Raw genomic sequence first — 27540 nt, 5'->3', positions numbered from 1 at the left:
CACTTACCCCTCTGATCTATGGCACTGCATTAAGAGTAAAGAACAAGACAATCATGCCCACACAGCCTCCACATCACTTCCTCGCTAACACTGTAATTATCACAAACAAAGCAGCTCCGTTTACCAATATGAAACAGCAGGAGTGTGACTTGTAAGTGTGTGCATCTGAGCTAATGCAAGTGTACATGTGCATATTCAGTGCACATGCATTGTATGACCTTTACTAAAAATATCTTTGCACTACTTCTTTATAAGATGCTCCCACTGATCTCCCTCTGCCATTACAGCAAATTTGACATCTGGCTGTGTGCTGTCCTTATTTTCCACCGACCTGCTTGCAGAACACATGCTCTAACTCCCCGACTCTTTCACCCTTTTTCTGTCTCACGAAGACGGAGCTTAACTTTACACATCCTACAAGCAGCATAGGTTGCATTAGAGTACCATTGATCTGATGGGCTGGGCGCTTCTGGTCAATGACTCTGTTGCCATGCCAACGATGACGGAGCGGAAAGGACCTCAGGTTTTGTGGGTCTTTAAGGACTCGTCCGATGGAGGACAGGCGCTGCCAGTGTCGCAGCGCCTGCAAGTGCAAGGGAAGGCCCGCGCGGTTCCATGATGTCACCCGCAGATCAACCAGGGGGAGCATGATGGGGGGTGACGGGGAAAGGAGAGTTTATCTGCATTTAACATTTGCGTCACTGCCCCAGGGCTCAGTGTCTGCTGCCCCCTAGTGTGTGTGTGTGGCTGAGCTATCAGCAGCTTTGCTGGCCATTCACTGTGGTTAATGCCTGTTATCCAGCCTTGAGATGAGTGCTTTGATGTGAAGAAAATTGAGTGTAACTGCCGGGACAAGTAGCAATTTATTATATTGCAATTTGCTACTTATATAGCTTTCCTATGAATGAGACAGATATAAAGTGCAACTGACTGGGAAGTGATGTTGGATGTTCAAAGGTCCGAGGTCACATGTGATGATAACTACCGTCATTAGGGATCCATTACGCCATGGAGCCTCCTTCAGCTTATGGACTCTAATGATGTTGCACTGCAGAAAAGCATGTAGTTTTGATTAGACAATTGTTGGCATGGTGCATTTCATTAGCTCCAAGATGAGATTGTGTTGTCTAAGACCTGCTATGCCACTGTTTGAGCCCGGCTAATAGACTGCGCCCTGTATCCCTCAAGGCAATCTGGAACAAGTTAAGAAACAAATGGAATAATGGAATATTCCCCTCTTGACACTCTTCTACCTTTTGCATTAAGCATCCTTTCCTGTTTATCCTCCATAGACAACTCTTTTTACTATGCTGTCTGGAGCTATAGGGGCTCTACTTTCTTGGCACAGCCTATTATAGCACTGTTAAATGTACGTGTAAAATAAAGTCTTTTAGTTTCTGGGTAGAAACAAATCAACCTGTCAACTAAACATTGTTATGTTAAGTGGCAGTAAATGATTTGAGTGATATCATTTTAAAACAATGACAGAAGCTCTGCTGTGTCTATTCAAAGGCCACATTTGGCAGTTGGTTATTAAAAAAGAGGAATCTGCCTTTCCCCATCACAGTTGATTTTACTTAGGGACCAGCTGAGGAAGAAGACGCGAGCAGCGAGTATGGTGGGAGTTGAATATCCGGCGGATGAATGCTGCAGAACACTGTTAAGCTAATCGGAAATTTGATCCCCTTATTGGGTTTGATGCATATAAGCCAGAAGCATTCGGTTTGCGCCCATGGTTCATTATAATCGTATAATTAATAGTACTCAGCCCTTTTCTCTGTGTGCTCGTTAGAAAGGGGAAAAGAATAAATCATTAAATTAAAGGGAATCTGACGCCTATTAAAAGTGGGTTTTAATTCAAGCACTGTAGGTTATTTGAAATGTAACAGTGCAATCTTTTGTATGAGCTCCTGGAGAATCAGATGAATGGAAATTACATTTCCCAGAATGCCTAATGGGAAGTAAAAAGCAGTACTGTGTAGTACTGTTACTGTATTAAAGCATTATTTTTTTTCCCTTATTTTCAGAGCATGTAATGTTCTAATTGGATAGCAAAGTGTAGAGATGACAGGACATGAGTGGAGAGGGTAAGAGTTCACAAAATGCAACAAGGTTTCTTGGACACGGAATATGAACATTGCTGTCATAGTCAACGCCTTAGTGGTAGACAATAAACAAATCAAAAACCTCCTGTAAAACAAAGCATATTGGATCCTCCTGGGTTTACATGGTAGTTCTAATCAGTGCTGGTAGAAGTAAACAACTCAAAGACCCTCGTTCTGCATTCAAAATGAAGTGTTGAGGTATTATCAGCTAAATATACTAAAAATGGTGAAACATGGCCCATGACAATGAATCTGCAAATTTGCAACTAATATAATATATTTTACTGTTTTTCTGTTTTCTTGAATGTCTTTTTATATTTGACCTTTGCTTAAAAAAATGTGTAAACAAGTGCGACGCACAAAATCCGGCGTCAACTTCCATGTATGTAAAAATGTACATGGCAATTAAAGCTGATTCTGATATATTATATTTCAAAGTCTGCTCCCTCGTCAAAATGTGTTTCCCTCCTGAACGATAGTGCCCCCTCTGTATTTAGGGTTCGAGATAAGGGTTGGTTCAAGTCCAAGTAGGCGGAAACCATACTTTAAAAGACAGATGTAGTCACTGTGGCGTAAGCCATAGTTTTCTGAAGAGGCATTTTGAAGCTCAATGTGGGTGAGTCGAGCCGTCACCATCTTGGCAGTGAAAATCCAACTTAAGTCTAATGGGACAAGAGGTGGATCCTCAGTGAAGCAGATACGGGCCCTGATGACACAGCAGAGTAGACAGCTAGTGACCTGATACTACACCCACTTGTCACTCAAAGCAGCCACGTCCTTAATTATGCTTAAATTTAAACCTTAATACAATTTATACGGGTGAGATTGGTAATGGAAATTAGCCTTCGACCATCACCTTTTTTTGCAACAGGATGTTAACATGTTAAATTCTGCTTCAAAGTTAGGCATTTGAACATGTGAGGAGTATAACCAGCCTTTGAACAACTGAAGTTTTTGCCAATTCCGCATGGGCTTCAATTCTGAGCCCCTGAGGTTGCCGCTCAGTGTAAACACATATTGACGGGAAACAGGTTCTGTGCATAAAACACCTTCAACTTCTTAATGAACTTGTTAAATCTACTTTTATTCGGGCAGCTGCCCCTCTTGAGACAACATACGGTCCTCTAAGTTCTTAGGCAAACATAGGAAAAATTGCCTCTGGTTAAATGTTTTGTAGAAGTGTTGACGAAGTCCCGGGATAGCGTACAGAACACGATGCTGCAAACGTGCAATGTTCTCACTTACTAAACTGTGGGGCTTACAGACTTCAATTTCAAATTATTTGCTATAAGTATTATGGGAATAATTAAAATGTATTTTCTACTTTGCACAAGTATAACATTCGTTGTTTGTGTATTTGTCTCATTTTGAGTCTAAAAGTTAAATTCTATTGAAAATATATGATGTAATCATTTCCAAAATCAACAACATGTTTTCATTTTACACAAGATATTACTTCAATACATATTTGTTGGTGTTTAGCCTTTCAGAAACATTTTTACTGTGATCATGCATGTACACAAAATCAAACACACTCAAAAACTGCTTTAATTATATTAAATTAAATTCGGTACAATCGTACTGGGGCTTACATGCCTCCATTTAAAATAATCTGCATGGTATAAATGTTATGGAACCAATATAAACATTTTCAGTTCTCTAGTTTGCGTAGCAATCACAAATACCCACGCTAAATTGTGTAACTTTCAATTTTGCGGTAAGAAAACAGGTCAACCATAATAAGACAATAATACTTCACAGTGAAAAAATCACACAATTTTTCTTCAATATAAATGAAAACATATATGCACACTAGTTTACTAGTTGTCCAAAACACCCCAGGCCAGGGGCAGACCAAAAAGATTCAGAAAGATTAAATGTGATTGATTCGTACAGGGCGGCACAGTTAACGCTGCAGATGAAGTTCATTTGAGAAAATCCACGCTCCATCCTCTGTCCTAAAAACTACCTCTGATTTTAGGGTTTTTTGTCACTGGGTTTTGTTCAGTGGAGCTCTCTGGCCGATGTGTGCAAAAATGATGGTACTTTTTCTTTTGGAATCTCCAGTGACAGTTTGAATAATTCTCGCAATGTATTGCACATGATGGCTAGGTTATTTACAAATGTATGGGAAGGTATGCAAATAGCAAGTCTACTTTCTGCTTCATATAATGCTTGTCTAGTGTTGATGGGTAGTTCTTCCACACTGCTTAAACTGTCCCAAAAGTTGATGCCAACCACCCAATGTATATTATTATATCAATATAAAGGTAGACATCCAAATGATTGGCAGACTCAACTCCATTCGTTTGGTCAGATGTGCCATAAATTGCATATAGCTTGTCCATCAGTATTTTTAAATGAATAATGGCGTTCATCTCTTTCAATACGTTGCCTACTGCGAGCTTATGCCGATGAACTGAGCCTGGAGCCTACTCACTACTACAAAAAGTAAGCCACATCTCGCATTAGACTTTTAGAGTTTAAATGCACACTGTTATACATTTAACTGAAATAGGTTTAAGTATATTTTCACATGCGGCATTGGAATTAATTCTCGTGTCCCATAACAACTCTATTCAGCTATGCAATCAATCTCATGTTCAAAGAGTATTAGCTAGATTTGGTTAATTTTGAGTTGGTTTGCTATCAGCACAATTGTATTTTGCATCCCTGAACTGTCACTAGACGTCCCAAATGTTTCTCTCCACTCCATCTGAAACGCAGTGTAACATTAATTCCTCCCGCGTTGTACCTGGCTAGCTGCTTCTGTTGTTATGTTAGCCTCCTGTTACTTTTATCGGTGAACCTGGCTAGCTGCTGGGGTCGTACTGTGCATGCACCTGGTTAACATTAGCTGCTGCCGCTGTACCGTTTGTCCGCCGTGGCAGGCAGGCTGTTAGCATTAAAACTGCTGCGTCTGGTTGGAGTTTGAAGTTTGCCAGCCAGCAAGCTTTTCTGACTATCCTGACCAAGTGTCCGGGCAGCTGTTTTATGAGCATCAAGGTCAAACTTAAAGGATGCAGTGGTATGACCTTAATCTGTATACAATAAGGTTATGACGAAGTAGTACATCTCTAATAAATGTATGCAGGATGCGACAGTGCGTAATGTGTAAGGTCCCGAGCTATGAAGTAAAAAGAAAAAGTGTGCGATTTGGAGTGCAACCATTGCGAGATGAGAGGCTTTGTGGGTAATGTAAGCAGCAGGTTTTGAGAAGGAATAATAAAGGTGATAAGGCTGTGTCTGCTTTGGCTTCTTTTTTTCAAATGGCCACGAGTGTGGCAATGCTATAAGAGTGCAATGCTGAATTGGGAGACAAATCTTCTCCATTAGTGAGGAAACAGTTGGATGTAACATCCATTTATCTCAAGGACCAAACGTTTAAAAATATATCCATTACATCACCTCACAACAGTTACAGCCAGTGGCTGCTTCACAAGTGGAAGTGGACAGGAGCTTATTTTATGTTATGAAAAGTGAAAGCCCTTAAGAAGAATTACAATGTATTGAAAAATTGGGGCTCCCTGTTACCCACATTTCTGTTTTTCACCACACTCCTAGATTCCCAACACAACATTAAAAAACAGAAAGCTTTTTTTAACAGCCCAGTTTAATATTTCCTCTATTGTTGTTCTGCCAGTTTAGAGGAGTGTAAATGAGTGTCAGTTGAAGCACCATAAATCAAAGGTAATGGTTTAGTATCTTAGAGGAAATGATTGCCACATGAGGGATGATCTGGGTCGCTCGATTGGAACACAGGTCTTTTCACTGCAGCCTGACATGTTTAAAATACTGGAACCCTTCACACAAGCATGGATCCATACACGCTTGAATGCATATACACCCTCACATGCAATATAAACCCATACATTCAGAGGCAGCTCTGTGTTAAAGTTCAATCAAATGTAAAATTGGCGTCGTTTGAATGTCATATTGACAAGGTAATGTTTGGCGCTGGTGGCTCCTGTCAGCAGGTACTTTGTACAGAGGGATCTTTATGGCTTACATCCTGGAAGAGGATATAAAGAGAACTCCTGACTGCAATGTATTGCTGCAGTCAGGTGAAAGGAGAAAAAGGTGCTTTGAGTTTGATGTTTTTCTTTTCTCACTCAAAAAGAGAAGGAAATTCTATATTGACACTTTGGCCATGGCATACTTTAAAGCTGCTAAAACCTTTCATGAATGTGATTCTTGAAACATTTACTTATACTGCAAAAGCGTTATTGTATTTGTCACTATTTCCTAGCAATCAGCACATTGAGTATCAACAAGGCATAATAAACATATATTTTTCACTCTTATCTGCCTCAATGCTTCATAAAAATGAATTCAGTCAAAGACGTGTTGACTATATTTCTGTTTCCACCATTGGCCAGTAAGTACTTATTTTATATATCATCACATGAATCCAGACTACTCTTTTATCTTAAATTGTCTGTATTCTTGTCTGATCTCTCTCTTTTATATCCAGGTCTTACTCTCTTGTGGCCACTACATATCTCTGCTGCTGCATAACCATGAACCTCCAACGCCACAGAGGCAGCTACACCTCACTGACATTCATCACTATTATTCTCATCCCTGTCTTCTCTTTATTTGAAAGTGTTTCAGGGGGAGTTTAAACCTTTTTCTCTCCTCATGTCACTATCTCCCTTTCTATTATGGACATTGAAAAGGTTGACTGGTTATAGACATCTGAGGGTGCTTTTCCTCCTACACTCCTTCCGAACTTGCAACCCACCATTTGCATTACCTCCTTCCCTGATCCCCCCCCCCTTCCTGTACTTTTGCAGAAACATGCTGGAAAACAATCTTTTGAATATCAAGATACTAATGGACTTACCATACCTGGATTTGTATTTAAGTTCCTCTGCATAACTTGCAGGAGTTTAAACATGGTTCTGCTCTCCACACTCAAACTTCTAATAATGTAATAATACAATATAAATATATTAACATATATTTTGTACTAAGTAAACAATATGGAAACTGCAGTCTATATGCGGTGCTTCTACTCTTGACTTTTCAAATCCATGCTCTATACTTTTTGTAGATTGTAGAGTGGCTAATCAGACGGCTAGACAATCTGACTGAAGGACTCTGGTTTCTGGTCAGGGCTCCGGCAGCAGAGAGATTGGGCTTCACGCTGTGTCCTTTCTCAGATATCAGGACTAAAACGATGCTCTGACCTCTGAGATGGATGCTTGTTGGAAGTGATCTGAAAGAATTGAATGGTCTTCAAGCTAAACACTATTTTTTTAAATGTTATAATCAGTCTTTAGTATTAACTCTTCCTATTCATGTAATAGTATTGGTACAACATTTTTAAAAGTGTTCTGAATCAGACACATAGTCCACTCTTAAATATTAATGCTGCATGATGTTATAAGTTATATAAGTATCTATTCAACATGAAATTGCATTGAGCCTAAATAATTAATCAATCATTTGATTGGTACAACACGAAAACTGTAAATAGTTGGTTAATCAAAGAACAATTTCAGTTATTTTTATGGAAAAAAATTCCAGACATTTTCTGGTTACAGATTCTTTAAAAGTGAAAAGTTGTATATAATGTCTTTGTGTCTAGAAATGTCAGCCAGTCAAAACAAAATCTTTGAGGACCAACCAGTCTCCTGAAGAGGTGGACTTACTCATCATTGCAGCACGACTGTTTAATAACAGTGGTGTAATTGCGCTTGTTGACACAATTGCATATAACATTTAAATGTACAAACTGAGCTGCTTTGTGCATTCGATAAAATCTCTTGTGGCATGCAGTATAAGGTGTTGAGGAGGTGCAAACACATGTACCATGTATGTTACATTTCATAGTCAAGACATTGCATATAATTATGTTTATATTAGATTGAGAAAACCTCAACTAGCTTGAGTGATTAGGTCCACAATGTTTTCGACAGAGATTCATTATGCATGTGTGCTCTTGAGTACAGTATATACTGTGCATGTGCACACATGTATGTATAGCCATTTGTGTGTGCGTGTGTGGAGCTCTGTGTGTGTGTGTCCGGCTCCATTGTGCTGACTGGTTTATTGCTGTTCTAGGTGATGGAGCATGGGAACAGCAGAGCTTCAAGGTGCTGCTTTCAGGCACCACTGAAGCCACAAATTTGATTATTTTTTCCCTCTACAAGTAGTTTAGAGTTTCCATGAGCCCCCCTCTCCCCCGCTCACACACAGTTATACAAACAATCACACACACAAACACATTCGCAGCAGCTTCAAACTGCCGTGGACCGCATCTCCTCCCGTTCCAGCAGCCTGCATTATGTATCTTCATCTGCCATTCTGCTTCCGTTCAACTTCTCTTGTTACAGTGAATCAGCAGCGTTGGAGGTGCTGCTCTGCTGAGGTTTGTTATTGCTCTTCGTGGCATGTCCTCTACATCTTACTCTATGTATCGTCTACATAAAACATACAAGAGTCCAGCCTGTGCTGCAAATGTTTTGCCAGACATCATGTTGTTCTGATGTTAGATACATGTCCAGAATACCTGATGTACAAGTTGAAGAATGAAAAAAATTGGACCTGAAAATGTCGCTTTATCCATCCCACAAAGCCTCTCTGTCTATCTCTCTCTTATTCTCTAAACCCCATTGGGTGCAGCAGTGGGCACGCAAATCTTATCACATCAGGGGGAGATTAAACAAGGAGTGTCACAATGACACAGTGCGTTTGATAATGGGACAATAGAAGCTCTTTCAATTACAGCTCTTTCTCTAGAGAAATCTGCAAAAAAGGAAATTCCTTCAATAACTTTGTCGTGTTTCTGTTTATTCATTTTGACATTTAAATCTATCTTTCTTTAACCTTCTTGCAGCCTAAATTCAATAGCTGTCTTACATGCTTCATCAAACTAAGATGGACCCAAATCACCCCTGAAAAGAGCTTTCTAAGCTGTGCAATTAGTGAAGATAGAAGTTTAAAAAAAACAAAGTTTGGATTTGTTGGTGAAACCTTTTCAAAGGAATATTATTCCAAGGTAAATGTTTTCTATTACGCTAATCTGCAGCAGACAACTATATTTTTCTACGTAACAATATAGTGGAGTAATATCTGCAAGCATTCTGCTAATGACTTGGCCTTTTGAGCTGAAACTATTACTCTAATAATCAATTTGATAGACAGAATATAAATACAATTATTTTGTATTAAGTACGTTTTAGGCTGCTTTCGGAAAAAAAAATGTCCAAAAATGATGTAGCAAATATCAGGGCTTGCTTTTGTTCTGTGATACATATCATATTTTAAGATTAAGGAACAATGGGGAATATGTAATGAGCATTTTACAATACTTTATGACTTTTTATGGATCCAATAATATATCTGATTATTATATCTGATTAAAGCAGTAATTAGCCATTTGGGGGGAATAATTGCCACAACTGCTACTTTTATTTATGTCAAACATCACCATTAAATTGTCATGCTAAATGAAGCATCTGAAACAGATACATTATGGTGCAAAGCTATTTACTTATGTCTCATTGTGTGTCACTGCATGCCCTACAGATCTGCTAGTGTCGTCGAGATTAATGGGCATTCTGAATGTGCCTTAACAGCACCCTCACAGCCATCTCACTTCTCAGTGAGTCTGTTGTCAGCGGTCATTGGGCAGCACCTTGTCAAGTCCTATTTCCTCTCCAGTTCGCTCTCTGAAGCCAGAGGGCCAGCTGCTTCCAACTTGAGGGCCTGTTATCTACTGAGCCCCTCTCGATTGCCTTTGGCTGCCCTCCGGTCGCCTGGCTGGTCTCAGATTTAGTCAAACCACAGCTAGTTTACAGATAATTATCTGGTTGAGACCAGCTGCGTGGCACACATCCACGGGCCCTTTGTTGCTAATTGAATTAGACTCCATGCTGGAAGTAACAGAGAAATGAACAGTTCCCCCCAGCGAGTCATGTGATTAGCAGACGTGGAGAGGGGAGGTCGGCTCATAACGTCACTCTCTGTGGTCATGTCTGTGACTCAACGTCTGAGTCGAATTCCCCCGGACACAGATGATTCTGTCAGGTTTCCTTTTGTGACGTGTGTCAATGTGGGTTGAGTACACCAGACAATCAAAAATGGACTGCTTCCAGACTTTCTACGTGAGGTTAAAAGCCCAAAATGTCTGTTTATTGTTCCTTGCTTTTGCCATCTGCGCAACAACTTATTGGCTAGCTAGATATACAGCTTGCAGCAGCTTTGGTTTTTAGGACTCATCATAAAAAATGCAATAAATAAACCACTTTCACCATGAACATTGTATTATAGTCGTAGCTTCACGATTTCTTACTAAAGCACACACACACATTCTCCATACATTGAAGTATGGTTTTCATTCATTTTCATGTTAATCAAAGTCAAAAAATTATGAAATTATAGTTTGCATTTCTTCACATGTTATTGCTGTTGGTCTTGAACTTATTTTTGCACTTCTCCAAAATCCTATTTCTCCGCTTCTCTTCACTCGTCACCGCTTTTACACTGCCGTCATCTTTTCAGATCCTCTTTTGAAGATGGAAATTTCTGTCACAAAAATGCTGAATTAACAGCATGTATTGTATGAAGAAATATAAAAATAGGATTCGCAGCTGCTATTAAACTGCCAACTGGATCATGTGAGGAGGAAAATAATTGACATCTCTGAAGAGTAGAAAAAGCAAATAACAGTCAACTTCTCTGTCTTTTCTGGAGGCCCTTTATTTTTGTGAAGACGTGAATTTAGCTCCTCTCCTTGGTAGTGTAATCAAACCTTTCTGCTGTGCGATCTCTTTCATGCTCTGCCTGCATGTCTTGTTGCATGCCTAAAGTGTGCAATGCGTGCCAGAGCAAAAGGCGGCCTGTGCTGTGGAAACTAGGCCATTTGGGCTGATGACACAGGTCCTGTGTGACGCTCGCTGACTCTAGAGCTCTCAAAGCTTTATTTGTGGACGTTCAGCGCATCATCTGTTTACTTTGTTTGCCTGATGAACCTTGTGGCTGTGATGAACCGGCCTGAGATTAGCATCTGTCAGCATTGCAGGGCGGTTATGTAAGTCCATGATGTCCTACTACGCCTTCAGAGGCATGGTGCTCTGATTGGTACACTGTTATGAAATGTGACACAAGTTATTTGGTTGTCATCTCAATTATTCATACACACCTCTGTTGGATGTGAAAATTGGGTTGTTGTGCTCTGCCGTGCAACAAATCGTTCATTCTCTCAGAATAAAACTAAATAGTATGAGAATGATGTGGAAATAGTGTCAATGTGAATACAAGGGCAGTCAATACAACATTTTTCATTATTTATTGTTTTGCAGTTTTTATTTCCCTATTCATAATTTAGGATGATATACATTTGTTGTGTTGTCTTTCCAAGATGTATCTCATATGTATTATCTCTCTCCGGAAATGTTTTGTTTGCTTTACATGCTTTATATTTTATTATGTATATTTTTAACATGTTCCGTACAACCTCATCTCCAAACAAAGAACTGAGCGAATTTATTCATCTCTCCTCTTCTCTGTCTTTTCCTCTCTCACCATGTTCAAAATACAAGATGCTGTTTTGTGCCGCTGTGCCACAGAGACCATGCATGAAATTTATTGGCCCTGAGTTCCGCCATTTGACACGCAAGACATGGCTAACAGATCTTGTGCCATTTCCCATCTCCTCCGGCTCCCGTGTAAAGCTGACCTTTCCTGCCTCCAGGCTATATTTAAACTCTGAGCACCAGAGACTTATGGTGCCATGGTAAATTTTATTATCAACGCTCTCCATTTGTCTGATTTAATTCGGGGCCTGCTGGAGATCGTGCCAAAGCATGTCGTATATTTACGCTCCGCTGTGTCATGCAAGGGCACAGGTGACAAACCTTACAATCAACACCTGTGAAGCATTCCTTTAAACAGCTCTAAAGGGGCCAGGCATGAGATGATTTGGTTCCATTTGCAGTGCACAGCACATGTGGAAAAGTGTATAAGGATGCATGTTTGAGTTGCTAAAATGTCATGTATTTCCACCACAGACACATCCATCAGTCCTTACTATTTGTCGTCATTAGAGCAGACTGATTAGGTGGAATGAGCTCACGAACACAAACTTTCATCCAGTCATCTGCGTGATCGTTCCCTGACGCACTTTTTTTCTCTTCTGTGGCAGGTCTGAGATGGGAGTTCAGAGAGTGCTCCAGGTGGATCTGAAAATGGAAATCTTTCCTGAGCCGTTGGGCAGCCGCTGGATGGCCTGGCAGGTGGAGTACCCGGCCAGTCGTGCCGCCACACAAGAGGCTGAGACAGAGATCCAACTGGCGCAGGAAGACCTGGCGGGCATCGTGCCCCTGGCCATGGTGAGTCATGCCACTTCCAGCTCAAAGCCAACAGCTTGTCAATGAAGAATTTAGTAACATACAGTGTATCAGTTAGTGCTCTGCAGTGGCGGACTGATTTAATTTTCACTTAAGGACATGGATCTGAAAGCTATAGTTGCTACTGTTTCAGGATTTACATGCACAAGGTGACAAGTCTGTATCAAATAAATCCAAGATCCAAGAGCATGCCAGTTCTTCACGAACATGAACAATTATTTTAAAAGAAAGAAAACAAAACATTCCGAACTAATTATGAATAGTGCCGACACTATCAACGCTATATAATTTCCTCTTTGAAACATCAAACGTCAATGTTTTGCTTAGATGCTCATGCATCAGTAACAATAAGAGGGCATTCTGCAGTTTACTTCAGTACATGTTGCTGATACATTTATTTTTTATAATTTTGATGGTAAGACTTTTACTTACTAACTAACAGAGTACTTTTCTATTTTAGTATAACTTATTTTCCTTGAGTGAATGATACATAATACTTCCTCCACTCATTGCTGCTAAAGAAAGCAGAGCTATAAAGTGGTTCTGGATTCAGGAGCATGGCAGGAAGAGAGCTCCCAGCAGGCCTCAGATGGTCCAGGGTCTGGCTCTGGCCCGAGGGTACGCCTGGAGCTGTGTGTCTCCGTCAGCATGGCACAGGTACTCTGTTGTGTAGATTAAGCCAAACTCCTATAAATTCCCTATATAACGTCTCATAGAGAACTTTGTTTCGTGAACCAGAGGGCAATGCTTCTGATTTAGATCAAGAGCATTCTGGTGAACAAATGATGAACATCGATATGACTTGGCTTAAGAGAAAGACAAGCTGTCACATGAGCGCTGATTATTAAAACAAAAACTGCCTTCATTTCTATTTCAGTGCTTGTGATCTGCATGATACAGACCTGACTGTTGTGTCAGTGTTATTCTCTAAGTATTGCCCGTAGCTGTGTAGATGATAAATGCATGTGGGTGGCTGTTCCTGGATTGAAAGGAATGCAGCGTTTCCTCACCCACTGATCCATCCTCAGGATAATTGAAGTAATGTGTTTAATGCAGCAGTATTGTCGAGTTCCTCACATCCTTTTCATGTCGCTGATGTATCAAGCCTCCTGTTCTAAGAATACATAGTCATTTCTTGTTGATATGCATGATTATCTCATAAAGGTTTTACTCATGAAGATAATTTATAATGTGATGTTATCTTCTTAATGGAAATCACATTTGAAATAAACTATTTATTTGATTAACTAATGTGTCTTTTTGGCAAGACAGAGGAAGAAGTGTGTGTGTAAAATTAATTCTCAGAGTGCTGTCGCCTTAAAATCTAACAAGCACTCTTCAATTAATCTGGAAACTGTCTGCTTTTTAATATTCTGCTACATTTTACACAGTAGAAGGGATTCTAATTGCTAACTATAAATCATGTTACTTTTTTTCTTAGTGACAAAAAGTCATCTCAATTAACCTGATAATACAATTATTTGCTAAACTTGGCTAAATCAATTAGGGCCAGGATCATTTAGGCAGGAGCCTCTCAGGAGATAGATATGCTCAGTGTTTTATGTGTACAAAAACTGTGTGAGTGTGTGTGTGCGCTTGTGTGTGTGTGTGTGTGTGTGTGTGTGTTGTCCCTTCCGTGCCTTGATGTGCTATTCTTGGACCCGTCAGTGAAGCAGCTGCTATCATGCAGGCTGTTCAGCGTCCGTAGTTAGGCCTATGCAAATGAGTGCCCTGTAATTTGTAGATATCCCACAAAATCAATTTCACATGTAATCCACGTAATCAAAAACCAGGAAATATAAAGACTGCATGAACCCACACAGAGCGAGCGGGAGGGAAGGTGGAGAAGTCAAACAAAACCGAGGTTTATTTATACGTTTCTACGCATGTAAAGAACAGAAATGTACCCCAGCTGCTGGACTTGAAACATGAAACATTTTCATGATCGTATTTTAACTAAAAAGTAATTGATGTTGGGATAATTATGTTACATTTTATTTGCTCCACCATACGACTTTTGCTTTTTCTACTTCTTCCAAGGGCTTCTCCCACACAGATAACTTCCCCTGGTACTTAACACACAACACAAATACTTATACATGCAGAAACATTCAGAACTCATTACCTCTGTCTGCCTCCCCCTGTCCACTTTTATCTCTCCCTCACTTTTATGCATGCGCACACACACACACACACACACACACACACACACACACACACACACACACACACACACACACACACACACAGAATGTAAGGCTTTTGCAATCTGCATGCACCAATATGAGAGAAGCACACAAGCGAGAAAGAGGAAGGCTGAATTAGATTACTCGGGATCACTGTGGCATGAAAGGCCCACAGATAAGTTCCTCTCTCTTCACCCCTGCTACACTCCTCACTGATAGAAAAGAGGAAGTAAAGTAATGTAAGAGCAGTGCCGTCAACCCCCTTTACACACACACACACGCACACATGCACATACGCACACGCACACACACACACACACATACAGACACACACTGACACATCATCCTCCACCATCACCACCATGCCTCCACCAAAGGGAAAACAAAATAGTAGAAAAGAAGAAAAAAAAGGAGTGAAGATGTAGCAAAGACTTACTATAAGTCTTGTGGGTGGACAGAACGTTGATAATCACACAGTAACTTTTAGCCTCAGTAATGGTCAGAATGCAGTGGTTGTTGTGATCCAAGTGTTCATGGAAGAGATGTCAGATTATCTTGAGTGATCAAACCAATCGTGCAACATAAGAAATACAATAATGGAAAACCATGCAGAATAGTGGTCCGACCATCATAAAGGCAACGGACTGTTGGCAATAATCTTTCTCCAGACGTCTTTAGATGTACCAGAGAGAAAAAGAGTAAAAGTTAACTGACCATAATACATGTTCTACCACTTTTAGGTTAACATTTTGAAGTCTTATAAAAGGAAATGGAGCTTACATATGTTGGCCTCGGATGCAAGAGCTGCAGTTTTTTAAGCCACAAGGCAGTCTTGAAAATGGTGTTTGATGCTGGCCATGTTGAATTCTGCAGAAATCTCCAAGACTGTGGTTACTCAGTAATCAGCAACTGATCTGAAATGTATAGATGTATCGGTTATAGCAAGCTTTAAACATTAAAAGTAGCATTAATGAAAAAAAGATAAGCCTGTCCAATCATTTAATTTGGCCTCGAATGTTATGATTGAACGGGCTACACCTGTCGTCTATACCTGCCTGCCTGCGTTTACTCTTTTCTTGCACTCATTGCTCATCACTGGTGCTGTGAGTACTTACTGATGTCATGTTCATTGTTCACGCTCGTAATGATAATTTTAGCAATATTAGATCACAGACAGTAATCGTTATTAAAATAATAACTATTGCTTCATGGAAATTTGAAAGAAATGCAATTGTCTCGCTGACCTACTTTGTAGTAACTCCAAGTAAAGATGAACCAAAAGCCTGTTTTAACATAGTCTTGGTGTTTTTGCAATAGCAGATCATTACTGTGATCAGTGATGTTGACATTAAATGAAGGTTACTGATGAAACAAGAGACGAAAAGAAGAGCAAAGGAGAAACAGACTTAGAGGATGAAGGGGGTGTTTTTAGAGATAGGGAGGGAGAAACACAGAAATCTACTCTTTTTTTGTGACTTCACAGAGCATGCTAAAGGCATCTGTTGACACATCAGGTCTCTGGTTTTGCTCTGGAAAGTAGTTCCATCTTCAATTAGCACTAATTAGTATAATAAGCCCGCTGTATTTTGTTGTAATGAGAAAGCTGCTGTAATTGTGTTTTGACCAGAAATAATCTAATTTTCTGAATGAGGAACCATAGCTGACTATATCGTACAACCAGGTTGTAATGTAATAAAGTTAACTACTATTAAAATCCGGAAGCTTATTTTGGGTTTAATCATATTTATGGCCTATTACTTCAATGGCTCCTTAGACCTATTCCCAGCACATTTATGTCATGTTCTGAATTACTGTGCCCTTGCTGGAATGGATTATCATAAAAAGGTATTTTTATTGCATTTTCCTTACCAAGTGACGGGCTCTGCCACAGGTGACACCTCTGAGAAAGCAGCGACATCGCTTGGAAAGATGAAACTCTCTTTTTTCCTCCCTGCTCCCTTTGAAGAGGGCTCCTCCTGCGTGTTGCCACAGACCCACCTGCATTAGGAGGGCTCAGGGCATCGCTCACCACTTTGTCACCAATTTTAAACTGCAAAGCAGGAGTTCTGCAAATGCAGCAATTATTTCAAAAGCAGAAAATGAAAAGAGCACTCAAAAGTTTTAGTCAGTTTAGAGCGAGGAAATGCCTCAAAATTCCTTCTGTTGACTGTAATAGTGCATGCCTGTCCTGGCTTGTCTTCTCTTCATCCGCTTTTAAAAAAAATAATCTTTTCCCCACCTCTTCTCTATGCCTACATTGTTCTGCTTGCTCCAGACAAACATACATTAATATATTAACAATGTAGATTAATTGCCTCCCTTGTCACCCTCTGCCTCCTTTTGTTGGCATCCTGTTTCACTTAAGTGTGAAAGAGCTGTGTTTTTTTGGGTCATCTTGAGATGGATTTTAACGGCAGTAATTGGATGCCTGAGCAGATTCCTCAGCACAGTAGGAGGCTGGTCCATTATCGTTTTTACCATCGTGAAGTAATACGCTCCTGTCCAGGCTGCCCTCATCATCATTACCCATGCTTTGGACGCCGGGTGATGGAGAGGGAGCAGGAGGACAGGGCATACATCATATGTGGACTCATCAGTCTTCCTGTTTCAGCCGAGACACCAAACTGTGCTCACTCACACCAGCATTCTCGGGCATAGAGATGAGGAGAAATGAAAGCAGCCGTTTATATTCACGTACCGCTCCAATGTATCGTTAAACAATACATCATCACCCCGGCCCTCTCTGGCCACTTCTGCTCTCACATGATAAAGTCATTTATCAAGATCCTCCAATGAATGTTTTATTTTACTCCTTTCGATTCCATTCTCTCTGTTGCAATGCACATCTTCTCAGCCAGACAAGTTAGATCTTGGGAGTCATTTGTCAAACACATAGTTAGACATACAGACATAAGCCCTCATAAGCCAGCTAATCCTGCAGAAAAGCCACATGGACGCATGTAACATCATACAAGCTGTTACTAAAAAGAGCATGCACTGTACACCTTGCTTGAAAGTACCTAATTTCAGTTATCTAACAACCTCAGCCACTCAGTTCTACAAAGTGATAAGGTCTCTGCTGTAGGTCTCTGCTGTTTTAGTGGAACAGGATCAAATATAGCTTTTTTTCCCCACATAAATCATACGGTCATGAATCACACGGTTTACAATAAGAGGTTGATGGATGGACCCCCACGCGACCAATCCATTAGCAGCTACTACAGCTCAGAGCCTGCTGATGAAGTGGTCGCACAAATTGAGGCTGCCGCAATATGCATGTGACATACTAAATGTAAGGCTAATTAGGACAACAGATTGTGACAAATGTTCACTTATTTCAGAACATGATCGACCTTCTTGGCTATTTATGCCCTGACATTTTCCATATTATTTAACCTTTGCCATTTCAGGATGTAAGAAGTCCTCAGGAAGACTGGCACTCTTTTTCAATGTAAATGCATGTAAGGTGACAAGTGAGAGAGAGAAAGGGTGAACTTCTGTACTTTTTCATCCCACTTATGCACACTGAGACTTTCAAAAAGAACAGATAAACTGAGGTCTAATAGCAAATAACTCCAATGTCACCCGGGAAGACAATATACCCCGAATTGCTTTTATAATTGAAAGTGAGTGGGACGGGTTTGTTACCTTTAAAAAAACACCCACACAACCTCCCTTGTGCGGTATGTGATTAGAGATTTAGAGGAAGTCACTGCTGCAGAGACAATCTTTGCAAAGATCGCTCATTATGGTTCCATCAGAAAACAATCAGTCACCTTTAAGAGTGCTAACCATCCCACAATGCTGTTGAAAGCAGTGAAGTCAAATCACTTGTTTACTGTGCCGTTGACATTCTCAGACGATGACCCACAATACATTGTGTGATTAATGCATTTTTGTAAAGGTTTATTTTGCTTTGCTAACAGAAAATGCTGAAGACCTGTACCCTGAACCACTTATATTCTCGTTTCTCTAACTTAATGCTGTGAACCTTCATGGACCTGTGTTATAAAACACTAGTCTATTCTTCGGACCACTGAAAGCACTTTAACACAACTTGTCATCATTCACCCATTCAAACCCATTTATACACTAATGGAAGGAGCTAAGGTGCCACCTGCCCATTAGGAGTAACTGACAACTATATACAGTAGGCACAGCTACTGGAGCAACTTGGGGGTTAAGTGTCTTGACCAAGGACACATCGGCATGCGCTGTCATAGGATCGAACCAACGTTCCTCTGATTGAAGGACAACCCTGCTTACCACTGAACCACAGTGACCAACTGTATGCCCCTCTGTGCCCTTCACCCTGTCAGTTATGGTGAAAGTAGTTTGTACAGCAAGACAGGAAATGCAGCAACAAAGTGAAGGGCAGATCAATCTACTCGTGACAGGGTCGGCACACATCCATAGCTCAAATCTCCCCATAATTGTTAACATCCCACTTCACTCTCTGGCCAAGTTCTAGTCGGTCTGACTTTAATCTTGGCCCATTGAGGTTTGAGAGGAATGTGTATTTCTTTTTTTTTTTTTGCGGTAATGGACTCTACAATGGAACTGACCTTTGTGTCTGCTGAGAGAGGTCTGTGTCCAGAGGGCAGCTAAGCCAAGCTAAGTCAAGCTAAGCTGCCAGTATGGATCTCGATCACAGCCAGGTGAAGAAATCAGAACAAAGATCAAGAGGTCATCTCTCGCAGGCATGGTTAGCCGTTGGTGAAGAACTCTTCATTGATCGGCTCAATGTGATAGATATTGGCCTGAAATTGAGCAGACTGGCGGAGGCAGGTTTGTTTCCTGGCCTTACAGCCTCCGGGCCTGGACTCAGCGTGCAAACAGCAGGGGTACCAGTGAGACATCACAGTGCCTGAGCCAGCTTCAGTCAAAGCCCCTGCCAGCTCCCTCCCCTGAGTCCCTGCCGCTCTTTCACTCATCTCTAGGAGAGCACAGAGCTGGTGCCTGACCTTGATTCTTCTGGTGCCGAGTCAGACTGTTGTTGAAATTCACCAGGGACGCCCGCTCCTCCCTCCTGACCCATTCATCTAGATGTATTACAGGTACGGTATTCATGAGGATTGCAGGAGATTTGTCCTATAAACGTAAAATATTGTACTTCTACGGCCGGCCATGTTTTATTCACAAGCTCCTTTTCTCAGCATGAAGACCGATTCATGGCCACTGGACTGAGATGGTGTCTCCGTCCCTTCAGGTATCTTTTGAAAATTAAACGATAGATCCTTTGGTCAACTCTTTGCAGTGAATAAAATGAATTATATGCTCAGCAATCCAGTCCATAATATAATTAATATTTGGCAGGGGGATTTGTCCTGTCAACAAGTTGTCATTGTGACAGTTCCCCAGAGTCAAAGTTTATCCGTAAAGCGTGTGCACTCATAAATAATTTAAGAGCGCATTTCCACGTGACTAAAACATCAATACAGTGAACTGTCGTGTGAATCTTCATGTAAAACTAACCAAGCCACTCAGAAGAAGAGGAGGGAGTTCTTGAAACATCAATGGTTGCCCTTCTTATGAAGTTTCTGAGGGAAACAATACGTCATAAATCATTCCAACACAAAGTCCATCGTGTGCCGATGCCCTTTTTCAGGATCAGTGACAACCATTTTGTCTTCAGATGTTCTCTTTCTTACATGCTGTTTCACATTCGCACTGGTCTAGTCAGACATTCAGAAGAAGTGTATTATTTTATTTCAGTCAAATACACTTACAGTAAGTCAAGGTTTTGAATAATTGAGATTCAGCCTTGTAGATTTTTGCAGAAAAGGCTCTACTCTTTGAGGGACCTCCGAGAATTTGAGCGGTAAGAAGGATTCTGTGCACATACAGTATAGCTGCTTTCTGGAGACTTGTCACTACGCTGATATAATCATGCATCGAGTAGAAACTCTAGGAAAACTTCAGCCAAGAATTAGTAAAGCCAATAACTCACTGTAAGAACAAAAATGGACGTTTGTACAATTGTTTTTGAAACAATTAAATCAACGAGAGAGAACATTTAATTAGCTACCGGTAGAGGTGCTGGTAGTTTTTTCGTAGTTTTTTTTAATTTTACTCTCTTTATGTTTAGCTAAGATATTTAGCTGCTGATTGTAGAATCATATTTAACGTTCTGATATGAAAGTGGACCGACGTTCTCTTAACAAGAGAGCAAAGAAGCTGTTCCAAAATGTCAACCTCTTCCTATGATACACACACGTGTTCAATGAACAATACAGCACATTAAGATGAGCTTGTGATGGGGGAGCTGTGGCAGCTAACCCGATTAACAGTAATCAGTAATCTACACCCGTCCATAGCAGCAACCAGCCTAACAATTCAGCTCATTCACAAATTGACATTTTTCCAATATGTAGTTTGATAGGGAATGAAGTGCCCTCTCAAAAATGGTACTGAAAGGATTACTATCCCGATAAACAACCAGAGGTTGCGGGAGGTTTGTGTAAATGAACGGTAGTCGGCTACCCCTCCATGGTACCGGTGCCCACAGCGTTGAAAATCGGCAACGTAGTCCCCAGACATGCCTGCACCCATTTATCCTGTGCATATGATGCTTCCATAATCTCCCATTACCCCGCCTTTAAAACTGTCACTTTGGGGAAAGGATCCACTATCAAAGCTGCCATCGCGTTAGTCTTCTCCCTACCCAGCCACAGTCAACAGTAATGAGCAGATCAGATCTCTGACGAGCATCTACCTCAGACAGGGCACTGCCAGTCACTGGAAATGGGCTCTTTGTGTGCCACGTAATGCCGCCACCTTCATCCAGTGAGCTGGGAAGAAGAGAGGAAAAAGGGGTATGGAAAAACTGGAGAGGAAGTGGCTCATTGTGGAAGGAACAAAGAGTGGGAAGAGAAAAGAAAGGGAGCAAGAGATAGACCCTCATTAAAAGGCAGCGTGTTGGCTACACAACCATCCCACCACTTCAATGCGCTGTCATGCGGTGATGTATCGCTCTGCATGGTGCTACCAAGGCCTTTATTCCCACTCTCCTCCATGTTTCTAGTTTCTAGCCAATTAAACATCCAGTGGAATGGAAGGGAGGAAGTGCCACATTGAGCATTGCACAATGCGGAGGGAGAAGCTGATGAAAGGACATGCCTCTTTTAGTCTGCTTAATAGCTTCAGGACATTGTCTGAGTGGCGTTTAATGTCTACACCATATCATTCATTCTTCCCTCTACTCCCATTACAGTTTCCTTGCACGTACGCATGCCTTTTCGCCAAGGGATGAAAATGTTTATCACAACTGAGAAAATGTCATTCAGAGTAGGCGACTATTGGCATACTTCACTGACTCTTTTAATGCTTTTGCATGAAATATCATGAAAAGGAATTAATTGTTGTGTAAAAAGCACCAACTTAGATGAGCTGGTTATAGTTTTGCTCTTACTACCCAGATTTGTGATTTTGAGTTCATCTGGGGAGCCAGTTGGCTTCAGGACAGCCACGACAATAAGGGCTGACAGGAATACACACTAAGCATAAACACTGCGTGTACCACCCTCTCTCTGCTGCACCATGAATAATGCAGGCCCTCAAATCCCCAACTCAACACTGTGCTTGACCTGTTCATTTGTTGTCGTATAGCCAGGATGGTGAGGCCAGAGTGTGGATGTGTTAGTGCTGGGTAGAAGCAGAGGCTAATAGCAACAGCAGGACGGGCATCAGCTTAGCTACTTCTCATGCTACCCGTGTCACTCAGGCTGACACCATAAATCTCACTTATTTTCAGATCCAACCGAGACACAGGCAGAAATTACGGCCCAGAACACATTACCAGCCACAGCAGCGTGCTGAATGCTAAGAGAGAGAGAGAGAGAGAGAGAGAGAGAGAGAGAGAGAGAGAGAGAGAGAGAGAGAGAGAGAGAGAGAGAGAGAGAGAGCCTTGATAAAGCAGACGGGCAGTTCTCCCACTGTTTATTGAACAAAATCTGTGAGACTTGAGAGGACAGATTTGCGAGTAAGAAAAGCACAAACGATTGCAACATGCTCTTCGTTTAAGAAGTGGTACACAAATTATCATTATTATTCATACTAACAGGAGAAAAGAGAATAACGAAAATGAGAATACATGGCAATAGGGAATCACAAATAGATGAAGGACAGAAAGATGAGACAGAAAATTATGGCTCAACGCTCATTTTTTTTTACTTTACTATCTAGTTTCAACAATACAGGTTTGGGCTCTCATGCAGGAAAAGGAGGCAGCAGGAACAATTAAATAATTTAATAAAAAACAATTTTTACAAGCTGAATGTCCGATGGCAGACAGGAAACAGGCAGTAACCTAATTCACTGAGCCTGACCACAAGAAATACGTTTAAAAAACAGGTGAAACAGCACCGTACGAGCTGTGACGAACTGACATTGAAACAGAGGAAGCACAGAGGGATGAGACACAAGCAGAACTAATCCGGACGGGGCAGAAAATCACAAAGGTGAGAAAACACACAAACATAAGCAGGAAAAACAAACATGACACATGAGGAGTGAACTTTCGAAGAAAAGCAGGATACAAACACAAACCCTACTATGACCCATCGAGGTATTTTTACGGTTTTATATGTAACAGCCATAGAGACTACTGAACTACTCATTTGCTTGGTGATTATTATTTTAGATAAATTCACAAAAGACAGAAAAGAACAGGGCACTTAGTGACACCTTCACAGCCTGCAGGCAACACACTTGAGGAACACAAATTGTTACTTGTTGCACCTTTTCATTTTTAACATTTTGAACATAAAAACAAAGCAGCGACAGAACTAATCATTGAATACAATTTGGTGATATTCCCCTTCTCCTTTCAGAAACTTAGTAATCTCTGACCGTAACAAAAACTCTATTCGGGTAATTTTTCCAGTTCCACAAACGTTTTCTTTCACACAAAACTGTAAGATATTCATCAAGTAATGCTGCAGGTCTCTATTCTGTGTACAATTGCGCTGTCTATCTGAGTGTTGGTCCATTGATGCATCACTGCGGGATCCCTCTGTGGCTTATTACCAGCAAGCCCCGCTCTCTGATGCTCCCAACCTGCTGGGTCATCTCCAGCTGCTGTAATATAACACCAGCCTCCGCTTTCACCAGGTTCCAACCATTTACCCCATCATGTATTATAGATGACCCTCTGGAAATGGAGGAATCCCAGCAGACACAGAATTAATTTACAGCAACACTCGATTTTAAGGGGAATTGAATCAAAGTCAGATGCACAGGGAAAAGAAGAGGCGGGTTTATATTGCTATATACCACTGTCACAGTCTATAAAATTGTAATGAAAAGCCATTTGAAGATTAAGTGTTTTTTTGTGATTCATAGCTATCGCTTGGCTCAACTAATAATCATTTCACTCCAAAGCTGACTGGTCTCAGTAATTGATGCTTACAAACGACCAGGCTCCTTTCAACCAAACCTAATCCTCCCTTTCTCGCTCACAAACAAAAGGGGAAGTGTTTAGAAACCCAGTTAAGAGGGCAGTGTACAAATTGTATGTTCTTCCCTGGTGACAATGGGATACCCATGAATGTGCTTACATGAAGTCGGGCACTGTAGATTGCTCCTGTCTGCGGTTTAACAATATTATTCAAAACAAATGTGACAATGCATTCAACTGGCATCACTTCGGAGTAAGATTTCAGTTTTAAAAGAAAAATAATAGCTTCCTCAATAGCTGGCAAAGCTTCAATATAGTGCCAAAATAAGGTGTCTTGGGGTTTCTTCTCATTTAAATTAAAGAAATCAGATCATCCCAGTAGCGGAATAAAAAAAAACATAGTACAATAAGAGGTCTTTGTCACACTGTGCAATCAGCTATGGAAAGTCATTTCAGTTCCCCAATGGTAAAACAGCCATGTCCGTTAAAGACATACACTTTGACCTCCAGAGAGAGAGCGAGAGAGAGAGAGAGAGAGAGAGAGAGAGAGAGAGAGAGAGAGAGAGAGAGAGAGATACTACAAACTTTTGAAAACCAACCTATTTGTAGGCCCTTTCCTCGAAAATTGCGAGTAAATGAAGATGACGCACAGAAAAAATGATAAGATTTCAGGCCTGTCTAAAAAAGAAATTGCTCGTCTCTGTGACATTTGAATTTTTTTCATGTACTAAACCATATATTTTATTTTTATATTACTTCACTGTTCAATACGTCTAAATATAGCAGTTTTGGCCGTTGTTTCGTAAAACAAGCTAGGATTTTTTAAATAACCATCGCTTAGTCTTCCTACCCTGGAGGGGGGATTGGAGTTTAAAAGGTTAATCAGCCCCAATTATCTTCTGTGACAATAGTGGGGTGTGAGAGACTGAGTGCATGTGTAATAGAAGGTTAAGATTTATGTTCATAGTGATGAAGCCGTGCTATCAAACTTAAAGAACCATGGCTGTCTAGACTGCTGAGGCACCTCTAATACAGCCCAGTGGTAAATTGCAGCCTTAGTCACAGAGGCTATGGCTGATTGGACCATAAGTACTCATTTACACAGGACTGAATGACTAAATACTAAATATTTCGAAAATGTATTTAATTATCATTTCTGTGCATAAAATAACTTATGAACTTATAAAAGAACGTATGCACAGACGTTTTGACTTTATAGGGGGATTCATGCGATCTGCTGTAGTTAAATTACCTTTATAGCACTTGTGTGACATATGTGAACTGTTTATTATTGAGAAAATAAACATTAATGGACAAAATAAACATTAATGGACAGACAGAGCGACACAGAGATAGTAAGTCCATATGCACCATGGAGTGTAAATGGTTAAAATAAGGATATTTTATGGATAAGAAAAGAACACAGTTTGCTGAATGTAATTTTTCCATTCTGTAAAGATGATCCAAATGCGAAGCACAGTTTCTGCATTTCTTTCCCCAGTAAACTGGTGACATTACAAACTTCTGCCTGAAAACTTTAAACCTTTAATCTCAACTTCACATTTTAGGGCACATGTTTTCTGGTGGCACTTGTGTTTTCTGTGTTTACTGCACTTTGCATTCCTGTCAGAAAAGCCCTTTATCAATAAAATGTAACACTGATCATTTATGTATGAGCCTGATTCTATGATGTCCTCTCCAGTCTGTCCAACCTCCCTGTGGTCTCCAGATAAATGCTTTAGGGCAGAGGCTTTGCCGGAACTGTTTAGTTTTCACATTGAGAGTAGAGGCCAAGCATATCACTGAAGGTAGAAACAACATTCACTATGTAGTCCAAACAAGGCAGTGTTTGAGACGTCTCCTGGGCAATTATACATGCACAAGAGGAGGGTAATCACAACCACCACGGTGTCTGCCAAGAGTGCCAGCAAATTGCTGTGGATCCAGGACAAGATGAATACAGGCTGGATCGACCACTGCCACAGAAACCCTCAGTGCCCTCATGTCACTGCATCACTGTGGGTGACTCAGCAGAAACATTAATGACTTATCGATAAATGTTTATGTATGAATAATTTCACCATATGAAAATATGATAATTTAAGCGTGTAATTTGTCTCCTGTTGATAATCAAGTGAAATCAAAATGTTATCTGCCGATCAGTAATATTTGTGACCAGCCAAGCACTATGTTATTCTAATTACTTTAATCAATTAGCTGGCTGAAGAGCGTAGCAGTGAGGACAATGTTTTAATTTCATCTTGACAAATTGCAATTACAACAATTAGACAACACAGCAATAGTTATGGTTCATTTCATATTTAGCAACTCAGTTTACATACTCAATAGTAACTATTTAAAAATCAATCAACATCAAATGTGTGCACCTTTTAAAAGGGGAATGACGTATTTCCAGGAAAACAAAGGTGCATGGTGTGCCTGGTCCAGCTGAATTTAAATAACAAAACCCAGCAGTGGATCTGCTTTGCAGTTTACCCGATAATCACTAACTGAGCGCTGCAAAACCTCCTTAGCTCATTTTCAATACTATTTATATTCTTTCTGAGCTTGTAATCACTAAGGGTCTGGCATTGGATTAGAGACCGTTGCTGTGCTGATCTCTCTGCCTCTTTCTGTCTCCAGGACTCTGAGATTCTGAACACCGCCGTGCTGACTGGGAAGACCGTGGCTGTCCCTGTAAAGGTGGTGACCATTGGAGTCGACACCTCTGTCACGGACGTCTCCGAAGCAGTCAAGTGTCGTACGACAGACGAAGATGTGGTCAAGGTCAGTCAGATGATTAGATGGAGAAACGAGCCTTTCCTTCCACCTGTGTATGCACATTTTCAAGTTGAGCCAAACTTTAGAAAACCTGAAAAATGTAATCTAAATATCTCATAAAAAAAAAAAAAAAGTTCTAACGCTTGGCTGAAGTGGACAAGTTGGTATATAAAAAAAAGAAAAAGGAAACCAAGTTCAATAAAAAAGATCTGACGACAAAAAAAAACAACCACACAGGACTTTCACCCAGAAGACTGCTGTTTGTGTCCTACGTGAAACAAGCGTGACACGAGGCTGTTCTGTAACATATTTATGAAACTTTTTGGGGTTCAGAAACTTTGACATTCAAAGTATCCTGTGGTTGGCAGAAACATACAATGCCAGCATCTTTCCTGGTAACCGAGATTAAATAGGTGTATTTAATGACTGACACAATGCAGGTATAGTTTGACAGACACTGCATTAGAGCTTATTCGAAAGCAATACTGTGAATATTAAAAATGCGACAGATGAGAAGATTTTCTATGTTTAGCACGTCTATATAAATCCTCCAGAAAGGTAAACAAACACCAACAAACAACATGAAAGTGTGTGTTTGATATGCAGTGCTGACAGGTTGCTCAAGTTTTCTTTTATTTTTAGAGCCCCTTTCAAACCTGGGGCACAAGGCACAACAGAGTGAAAAGTCCCCTATAAAGTTGAGCCCTGGTATC

General features: G+C 40.6%; 1 protein-coding gene across 2 annotated transcripts in view; it reads left to right on the top strand.

Moving 5' to 3' along the window:
• si:dkeyp-14d3.1 (transmembrane protein 132C) overlaps positions 1–27540 on the top strand; it is a 111585-nt gene that overhangs the window by 68378 nt on the left and 15667 nt on the right. For both annotated transcript variants that reach the window (XM_068605243.1, XM_068605242.1), the window contains exons 4-5: positions 12259–12445; positions 26690–26833. In XM_068605243.1, coding sequence (XP_068461344.1) covers positions 12259–12445; positions 26690–26833 — 331 coding nt within the window. The remainder of the gene's footprint in view (positions 1–12258; positions 12446–26689; positions 26834–27540) is intronic.

This window comes from Clinocottus analis, unplaced genomic scaffold (assembly GCF_023055335.1).
Source record: "Clinocottus analis isolate CAN_PGR_092001 unplaced genomic scaffold, fCliAna1.0.p SCAF_7, whole genome shotgun sequence".
Taxonomy (NCBI): domain Eukaryota; kingdom Metazoa; phylum Chordata; class Actinopteri; order Perciformes; family Cottidae; genus Clinocottus; species Clinocottus analis.
This window is presented reverse-complemented; position numbering and strand designations above follow the sequence as displayed.